Source organism: Poecilia formosa, unplaced genomic scaffold (genome assembly GCF_000485575.1).
Source record: "Poecilia formosa unplaced genomic scaffold, Poecilia_formosa-5.1.2 Scaffold256, whole genome shotgun sequence".
Classification (NCBI taxonomy): Eukaryota; Metazoa; Chordata; class Actinopteri; order Cyprinodontiformes; family Poeciliidae; genus Poecilia; species Poecilia formosa.
In genome coordinates, this window is record NW_006800195.1 from 701,134 (window position 1) to 710,651 (window position 9,518).

Consider the following 9,518-nt stretch of genomic DNA (forward strand, 5'->3'; position numbering starts at 1 on the left):
CACACACACACACACACACACACACACACACACACACCCACAGAAAAAGCGCAAAGAGGACAGAGGTTTCGTTTTTGATGCTGGCTGAGGGTTTTTCCGAGCTGCCAACCGGTTACATTCACTGTAGGAAACAGCAACAAGCCTGGTTTAAAAATATACACATAATATACAGTATTAGACTTCATAAGATATACAGATGCTAATCCATCAAAATCACCATGTCAGCATTATATTAATTAGGGTTTTTTTGTGAATAATTTGAGCTATTCTTTTACAGGAAAGCAAAGGTTATACAACATGCAATTGGTGCTTTTTTTTTAAAGATTTGGTACACAAGTTTGAATTTACAGCGCAAAGAAACGACGTCGTCCTTCACAGTTTCTTCTGTTCACTGATTGGTCCGGTAGAAAAATCTACCAGAGGGAATCCAAGTGAATGGTAGAAAGCACAGACTGTTCTGTAAGTGAGTATTTTACTTAGCGCAGGAAGAAAATGGCCAACCTACCATCACCAAGCTTCTGGTCTAATTCTGGCTCATGTTTTAATCAGAAGAGAGAGAGAGCGATCATTTTCGTTGGATAATTCTCCTGGAAAGAAACAAGCATTTCAGCTGGTTCGACCATCGTCAGGATAGGGTAGAAGATTTGGGAGTGAGGTGAATGTTTACCTGTTTTGATCTGGGTTTGGGATCATTTTCTATTCTTTTACCTACTTTGTGTTCTAGACTTTTCCAAAAGTTCTTCTTTTTTTTGTAATTTGAAGATGCTGATTTTGAAGCAGACGCTTCTCGGTTGCCACAAACTCACTACAACTGTGGACAACGACACTGGTGTCGCAGCAGTTTCCACTCAATGACAGGCACGAGTCTTACATGTCCTTACCAGTTTCCTCTCTGCAGAAGGTGAGAATTTGGCTCAACTAGTTGAAACTTTGACAAAGTAGGGTGTTCTAAAATGATGCGTGTGGACTTTGCATAAAGGTCCGGCTTTGTGGCAAGAAACCAATCAGCTGAAAAAGAGTGATTGAATATGCAGATGAAGGGAAAACCATAAATCACAATAAGTTGTCATTCGTGGAGCTAATGAAGTTGCATGTTGTATAATCACTTCTTCATAGAAAAAGAAAGGCTCAGTTCATAACTGAATGAGATATTAATGCTCTTGATGAAAGGATGTTAAGTTTGATCATCACTGTATAGTAAATGATAAGAAATTAGTTTGAGCATTAAATTAAAAAAACCCACTAAGTACAAATTAAACCATTGGTGTTAGTTACACTAAATAAGTTGCACGGATTCTACTTTCTGAACGTAAAAGGCATTTGGCTCTAGTAGGCGTAGACATGGTTACAAGCTGAAAGAGTCCTTGACACAAAGCACACGCACAAAAAAGATTGTGTGGAAGTTTCTGCCTTCCTTTAGGAGCTGAGATGATTATCGAGAGCTGATGAAAAGGCACTTATGTCAGCGGGAGGCTTAATGAAGAGATGGGCTCGGTAAACAAAAATCTTCAACAGTTTGTCACACAATGAGAAGCAGAAGTGCGGCAATTTGTTTCAAATGAGCTTGCAGTTTGAAGGAAAAACATTTTTTTGTTTTTTTTTTAGGTTTGATATCTGAAACGGCAAGTCCAGCCTCTCTTTGTTTCTCTTCTGCAGACCCAGTCTGGGACCCAGAGTCCACTCACTGCTGTTCCTGCGGAGCCACGGAGGCAGAGGAGGAGGCGGTGGTCAGGGCCGTGGTGGTGGGAGGTTCGGGTGCCTCAGAAGTGATCAAGGAGTTTCCGGCCGTAGCAGCGGCTGTTCCCGCGAACGTGGAGGAAAGCTGGTATTTAGGGGTGGAGCGGTTCAGGTCGGCGGCGGCGTGGGGGCCAAAACAGTCGGTGGGGTGGGGTGAGATCTTGAGCAAGGCAAGGAGAAAAGGTTAGCGAAATGTGTAACAATTATTGCTGAGAGAAAATACGTTGTAGTTTCAATGGGTAAAATTACTGAGGAGACGGCGCCTTGAAAAAGTCTTGAACTTTTTCCATCACAAGCTTTATTTTTTTAGCTTTGTGGGGTTTTACGTGTTAGAACAACAAAATGTAACATGCAAGTTCAATGAAAAAGAGATGAAGATTTTATTAATCTGTCATAAGGCTTTTGCAAAAACAAAGTTGGCTTCTCTTATATCTGAGAAGGTTTGTCTCCATCAGCTGGGTGGATCTAGAGGCTGACATCGTCGTTCATTTTCTGTGCCGATTAGCTCATGTTCGGTCATACCAGTTTGAAGAGAGCATCCATCTTGCCAGTTTTGGTTGTGTTGCACTCCCTCAGTTTTCAGATGGTGGATTAAACACAAAATGCGCAGTAAGATATTGTTTTATAATCCAAACGCACATCAACTTCTCCACTACTTTCTCTCTGATGTGTGTTTCTTCGACTCTGTGATGATTTTTCTTGTACCTGGCACACTTTTCAGATTTTTAGTAAACACTGCAAGAAACCCACGAGTCAGTTTCCTTCAGCTTCATAGTTACGCAGTGTTTTGTGTTCGTCTAGCTCATAAAATCCCAATTGAATGCAATACAGTTTGTAGCTGTGCGAAGTGAGGAAAAAGTGGGAAAGTTTGAGAAGCTTAAACACTTTCACACAAATCTAAACATCAGCAACTAAATGTCTGAATTTGTGACTTATGTTTTCATAACATTGAACCAGCTGGTGTAGCATAAAGGGAGTCTCAGAGCCATCGTGGCAGATTTACAGCTCATCTTATTGGACTTGATGAAGCTGCCTGAGCCAAAGTGTTTCCTGTCAGTTCTTCATCCTTAAAGGCTAATAATGTGATTTTCCTGCATGACATTAGACGACATTCGCAATCTGTGCATAAAGAGCCCATTGATTCTCCTGCTTCTCCTTTATATGCACCAAACATCATCATGTTCACATTACCTCCAGCACGACACGACCTACATAACGAGGCTACCTGGCTGCTCTGTGCGTCGTGGTAGACCTCGTTACGAGGGGAGAGCAGGATGCAGTCCTGCGCCGTAGTTTTCTCTGTGCGCGGAGCGCTGGGGTCGCCGTCATCGACACCATTGGCGGCACACCTCATACCCTTAACGCAGAGCACCTGCAGGGTCAAGAGAGCAGCTTTAGAGGTTTTCTAGAAAGGTTGTACAAGCCGCATGAGATATTTCCAGGAATTGGGACCATGAATCTGTACGGGGCAAATAAATATATATTTTTTCTCACTTCAGTGGCATGGTGTCAGGGTTCTGGCTTTCTGGGATACTCACCAATATTTACAGGTCAAATGGAAACCTGTAAAGTCTAGAGGCTTGCTGGGTTTGACCCCTGGGCATTGACAGATGTGCTGAAATCCATAATCATTAAAAATGTACAAAAATGAAAACAAAAGCTTGAGATACATGCTCTACGTGTAATGGATCACAATAAAACGACCGTTTGAGAAATACTGCACTTTCACCACATTTGTTTCCTTACCAAAATGTTACGTTATAAAACAACATAAAATGTAGGATCTGCAAAATGTAACAAATGGCATGTTGACGAAATTTAAGGTCACGTCCCAATCCACATCCACCACACAACCCCAGAAGTGTCATAGATACTTTATAAATAGGTCAGGAATCATTAATGTCACAAAATGTGCTGCATTTTCTTTTTTTATTCTTCAAGCCAAATGAAAGTGGGGACCCTGCCAAAAGAAGAACCACGTGAATCATCTGAAGATGGTGAGGAATAAAGAAAGGCAGGAGTGACGATGCTGAGCCTGAGGCGCGATGGGAAAACCAAGACTTTGACCAAAGAAAGAGCACAAACACTAACAAATAAAGTAAAGCAGGAAACAAGGTGAGTAATGGAAACAACATAAACAAGAAGAAAAACAAAGTCTGACTATTGCACAACACGGCGTGGCAACTTCGAGAACTTCATCAACTCTGTGGTTTCGTTTTAGAGGCCGGAGGATTTTCAGCCGACCTTCCTGAAGCTTTGCTTGAAGTTATCCGACAAGAAGCCGTAGAGCAGCGGGTTTGCACAGGAGTTGGCGTAGGACAGGACGACGGCGAAGAAGTAGATCCCGGCCGTGACGCTGGACTCAGGGATGATGACCACCAGGTTGACCATGTTGATGATGTAGAACGGCAGCCAGCAGAGCACGAACACCACCACGATGACCACCACCATGCGCGTCACCTTTCGCTCTGAACGGCGCCGGTTGACGAAGCCCACCCTGGCCCCGGACGACTTCACCTACGTGATAACGTTTAATACGTCTTCAACGCCAGAGGGGGACGCGTGACAGACGGGTGATGTAAACGTACCTTAACAACAATGAGCAGGTAGCAGAGGCAAATGATGAGCAGCGGCCCAAAGAAACCCACTGTGGCAGTGTAGATGATGAAGGCCGTCGACCACACGTCCTTCGGCTCCGGCCAGTTCATGTTGCAGGAGTTGAACATGTCCTGAATGACATCAGAGGAAAAACAAACATCTTTTTCAAACAGATTGGTATGAGCTTGGCAGTAAGTGGAAGATTGAAGAATCAGTTTATTATTACTGAAGGTTTTTCTTGTTTTAACAAGAAGTTTACTATTTTTTGTTTTGTTTTTTTAGCATTTTGAGATAAATTTTAGAACTAATATTTTGCTCTTTCTGTGTCACTTCTGTTGTGTACCTTATCACAGATGCTCCTATTTCATTGTGTTAAATCATCTTCTTTGGCAGTCGATTCTCTTTGTCACACCTGAACAGGGTGTGGTAATCAGCACACTTGTTCCTCCGCTCCATTATCATCCTGTTTTTGCTCATAACTTTGGTTCTGTCTTGTAAGCCAATGTGAGTTTTCTTGTCATTTGTGCCTTAGTTTTTTTTTTGTTTTGTTTTGTTTTAGTTGCAGTTATTTGATTATTCTGCCTTTGCAGCTTTCGTTGTTAGATTTTGTTGGCAATCAGTATCTTACCACCAGTTCGGATGTTACATTTCAAACCATAAGGTTTACGCATTAGTTAGAAAGATACAGCAAAATATGATATCTGCACCATTTTTGAATGGCATCGTTGCTTTGCTGTGCACAAGCACGCATTAACATGTTTCCCTCAACAACTGCATGAGCAGAATAGCCTGCTTTGTCTTGCAGCCACTAACTAGGTTTGCAAGGCTCTTTTTTCTCCTCATAATTAGCCTGTGTATTTGTAGCATTACTGCAAATTAGCTATTAAAATATTATCCCAAGGGCACAATCTGTCAAACTCCTTTAGTATGTCCGCCATCTACCCGCACAGGTAGAAGTTAAGTTTGATGGCACACAAGTGAAAATACCACATTATATTTAAAATGTTTCTCCCTTTATATGTTCAGACACTGAGAAAGAGCTGCTACCTTCATTAATGATCCATGACTATGCAGGAGGAACATTTGAAAAATGAGCTCGCTGAGTCATCAGCAGATATTTTGTGATTATAATGACACAAGAAAGGCAAAAAACGAGTGTAAGAAAAAAATTACTTTCTTGAAACTTTGTGCTTACATTTCCCAGTGAAACGTAAGTTTTCTAATTACCACAGGTTTTATGTCAGTGCAAGCATTGCTGTGTCGTCACACGTGCATTGAAGTGACACATCAGTATTTATTGCAAAGACGCCATTTAAAATGATTTCCATTCCAATAAAACCACATTTACTGCGTAAAACACTTTAAACAACCAACATCGTCTTCACAGGTGGAGCATCAACCATGTGCCCAAAATGTGTTTCATTTGTCAGAAAAAGGAAAAACACACATGTGAAACACCAATGGAATACAAGTGGAGAACATGTGAAACACACATTAAAACACATGTAGGATACATGTGAAACAACAGTAAAAACAAGAGAGATCCATTTATTAAAGATCATGTGATCACACATCTCATTCCACATATGATTGTGATGCAACTTAAATAAGAACTGGTTAAATGGCATTTTTTAACAAAACAAATATTAAATCCCTAAACGCAGAAGTCAAGAAACTTTTATATTAACTATTTTATTCCTCTTAAACTGGCCAGCTGCTCACTCAGTGCTGAGCATGAAATAAGATTTATTTCTCCATATGAATAAATCTTAAAATCTAGAAGTCAAACAAATCAAGGTTGACTTTCTATAATACTACATCAACATCTTGGACAACAGAGATGCAGCAGGACAGCAGACCAACAGCACAGGAGAAAATTATTGACTGCTAAAAATCCGGTAAAGTTTCTACATCTTCATTAATTCAGAAGGACATTGATGCAACTATTTGGAAAAAAAGAAAGTAAAGAAGGATATTGTAGATGTGATTATATAACAGAAGTTAATAACTGAATAAATGTGTAAAATCACACAAAACATCCGTTAAAATGCTAATTGGAAAAAAGAAATTGTGAAAATTGAATTTCAAGGTAATTTTTCTCCATAGCAGTAAACAATGAAGGTTTCATTCTGGATTTAAAGGAACCAACAGTTTCTGAACGCCTCAGCTTTTCATGCAGTTTGTTTTGGGCTCAGCAGGTAAAATGATGGGTTGTTGGTTCAAATCCCTGCTCTATCTGTGTCACTTCGTCATTGTGTCCTTGGACAAGACAGACATGTGAACTTCCATAGGTTTCACACTTTATCACCATGGAGAAATGTGTGCAAAACACAGGAGGTCACATGTTTTGCTGACATGTTATCACAAAGGATTTTTTTCACGTGGTGTGTATATGTGATTTTGCCCTTGTGTGTTTTTCCCCATAAGGGAAGTTAGAAACACATTGAAACACATAGCCCTATATAAAAATAATATCAGATATAGCACAAAAACTAACTTAAAAACAACTAATATGAAAATAGTACAAATTTATCTCGTTCAAAAACACAATACAAATGGAGACTGTGGTCTTATCACTTTTAGTTGTAGATTTCCAGGCTAAAAATCGGCTTATACACACTTATTTACAGGTTCTACAGTTTGTTTGTTTGTTGTTGTTTTTTTTGACACTTTGACTATGTCTGAATCCTGGCTGTGTTTGGGTCCACTTCAGCAACCTGCAGAGCAAGTCTACCTCATCTCGACTTCAACATCGGCCCCACCCACTAACTTTGATCTGCAAGGTTGGCAGAAAAAAAAAAATCCTGATGCGCCCTAGCGCCCCCTTTAGATAGATAATGAAATGTTTTTGTAAACACAATAACCAAACCAATTAATTCTATATTTATTTAACGAGATACTTTATCAATAATTTATGTTTTATGTCAAACCTTTCAGTAGTTACTGACACAATAAAGTATCTTCAATCTATTTATTTATTTAATTATTTGCTGCACTTTTGGGGTTCAATAAATGTTGCCTTCCAACTGAATGTGTTTGGTTGAAATTTAATGATGACTTACTACAAATATATGGCCCAAAGACAAACCTGCACATCAGAGAAGATGACCACCGGCAGGACCACGATGAAGGACACAGCCCACACCGCTGCGCTCACCACCTTGGCCACGCGAGGGTGTCTCCATTTGGTGCTCCGGATCGGATGGACCACAGCCAGGTATCGATCCATGGACATGACCGTGAGGCAGAAGATGGACGTGAACTGGTTCATGGAGTCCGCAGTCATCACCACACGACAGAGGAACGATCCGAAGGGCCAGTAGGAGAGAACGTTCTGAGTGGTGAGGAAGGGCAGTCCGATGATGTAGAGCTCATCGGCCACGGCCAGGTTCAGGATGTAGATGTTGGTGACGGTCTTCATCTTGGCGTAGCGCAACACCACGTAAATGGCCAGCGTGTTGCCGGTCAGACCCACCAAGAAGACAGTGAGGTAGATAATAGCGGTCACCGGGGTGCTGCTGCCCTGGAAGGGGACACTCTGCGTGGACATGTTGGAGGAGACGTTCAGGAGACGAGGATAGGGAAAGAAGAAGGGTGAGCCAGCGGCTCCGGAGGAGTTGGGCTCCGGAGGGAGTGGATACCAGTACGGGTCCGGAGGGTCCATTGTGTACAATCCACATGCAGATGTGATTCCCCCGATTCCGAAAATAGACGGTGCTGTTCTTATTTTAGAGCAAAAAAGAAGAAGTAAAACAGCTGCAAGTGTGAAGTGCTACTTTCTGCTTTTCTTATGTCGATAAAATAAAAAGAGGTTTTCACTCAAATATAACTAAGTTTAAACAAGAGACAGTTAGATCTGACTTGAGAGGTTGGTGTAGTTTGAAAAGCTTCACGTCAGCCTCATTAACGCTATATTTATTTATTTATTTATTTATTTAAAATCTTATTTCCAAATATCAAGGCGAGCCGAACAGTGCGCCGCGCACCAAAGCCAAATGGCACCGAGCGGAGTCACCGCTTTTACGCACAGCGCATTTGCTTGGATTTACATTTATACATCTGGATTCTGCAATAGGAGTTTCACAGGGTAAATTATAAACCCTTGCTAAAGCTACTCCGTTTTTGTTTTTTGTTGTTGTTTTTTTTAGATAATGACGGAATACGGTACTTAAGGAATTTAGAGACACATCGAGTAAAAATGTACAAAGTCAGGGTTCGTCTTACTTTGAACAGAGGTTAAAAAAAAGTCCAAGAAAAAGCCTCTTTATCTTCGACACATTCTTAGGATTTTCCCACTGCTTGACCAGAACGGGTAGAAAATGACGGCATGGTTCGCTGTCCGTGGTGCTGAGCTGCAGCTCCGCCGCTTCTCTTTTAACTTTGAGCTCAAAGCTTTTCTCCTTCGCAGGGTTTGATCAGAGAGAGAGAAAGAGAGAGAGAAAGCGAAAGAGGGGCATTCAGAGAGACTCCGTAATGAAGCAATGAAGTTCAATTTTCGTTCTCTCTCTCCACTTTAATAAGAAGGACTATGCCATCTTGTATCAACTGTTGGGATTTTATTTATCGCAACACAAAGCGCTCCTGGTTCTTTTTCCATTTTGTCAGATTACAAACTTTTATCTAGCGACACAAAGTAGCGCATCATTTTTGAAACAAAGAAAACAAACAGAATTAAAAGGTATTTTTTAGATTAAAAACAGAAAATGTAGTGTTCAATTTGTATTTATTCCCACGCTAGTCAATGTGTTGTTGTACCATCTTTCGTTGGTATAACACTCCTAAGTATTTAAGCTATATGTCTCTACTAGCTTTGCACGTCTAACGACAGATCTTAGATGTTATATTTTTCCCCCAAAATATCTCAAGCTTAATTAGATTAAATACTGGAAGACCTGATTACTGGACGAAACAGGTGGCTGATTGGAACAGGTTGAAGGTGTGAAGGAAAAGCAGGGGGGAAACAGGTTAACATTAACATGAATGAAGCTGAGGAAGAAGTAAACAATGACCAGAGGGGGGAAAAACAATCAACACCGATAATACACTCAAAAAATTATAGAGAACGCAAAGCAAGAACAATCAAGATATATGAAGGAATGGACTGATAAGGCAGCATCCAGCTTAATTAAATAAACAAGCTAATAATCAAAATAAGAACATAGATGGGGGAAAAACAACCCAAA

General features: G+C 40.7%; 1 protein-coding gene across 3 annotated transcripts; it reads right to left on the minus strand.

Moving 5' to 3' along the window:
- Positions 1-6: 6 nt before the first annotated feature.
- LOC103150550 (somatostatin-like receptor F_48D10.1) lies at positions 7-9,164 on the minus strand. Of its 3 annotated transcripts, none has more exons than XM_016680741.1 (5): positions 7,424-9,156; positions 4,326-4,466; positions 3,982-4,254; positions 2,963-3,109; positions 7-1,897 (listed from the first exon to the last, which is right to left on the minus strand). In XM_016680741.1, the coding sequence occupies exons 1-5, from the start codon at positions 7,997-7,999 to the stop codon at positions 1,682-1,684; spliced, it is 1,353 nt and encodes a 450-aa protein (XP_016536227.1). In that variant the 5' UTR covers positions 8,000-9,156; the 3' UTR covers positions 7-1,681. The 3 variants fall into 3 exon arrangements, with proteins under 3 accessions (XP_016536227.1, XP_016536225.1, XP_016536224.1); XM_016680739.1 differs by lacking the exon at positions 7-1,897 and having other exon boundaries at positions 2,032-3,109; positions 7,424-8,057; positions 8,560-9,164; XM_016680738.1 differs by lacking the exon at positions 7-1,897 and having other exon boundaries at positions 2,032-3,109; positions 7,424-9,163.
- Between the last annotated feature and the right edge of the window lie 354 nt (positions 9,165-9,518).

Bases quoted from the DNA above. Each gene is read 5' to 3' on its own strand.
- LOC103150550 (XM_016680739.1), bottom strand. From the start codon at position 7,999: ATGGACCCTCCGGACCCGTACTGGTATCCACTCCCTCCGGAGCCCAAC. The intron at 4,467-7,423 runs GTTTGTCTTTGG...GATGTCATTCAG, and splicing joins TCATCTTCTCTGATGTGCAG to GACATGTTCAACTCCTGCAA. The intron at 3,110-3,981 runs GTCGGCTGAAAA...TTGACCCTGCAG, and splicing joins TCAAGCAAAGCTTCAGGAAG to GTGCTCTGCGTTAAGGGTAT.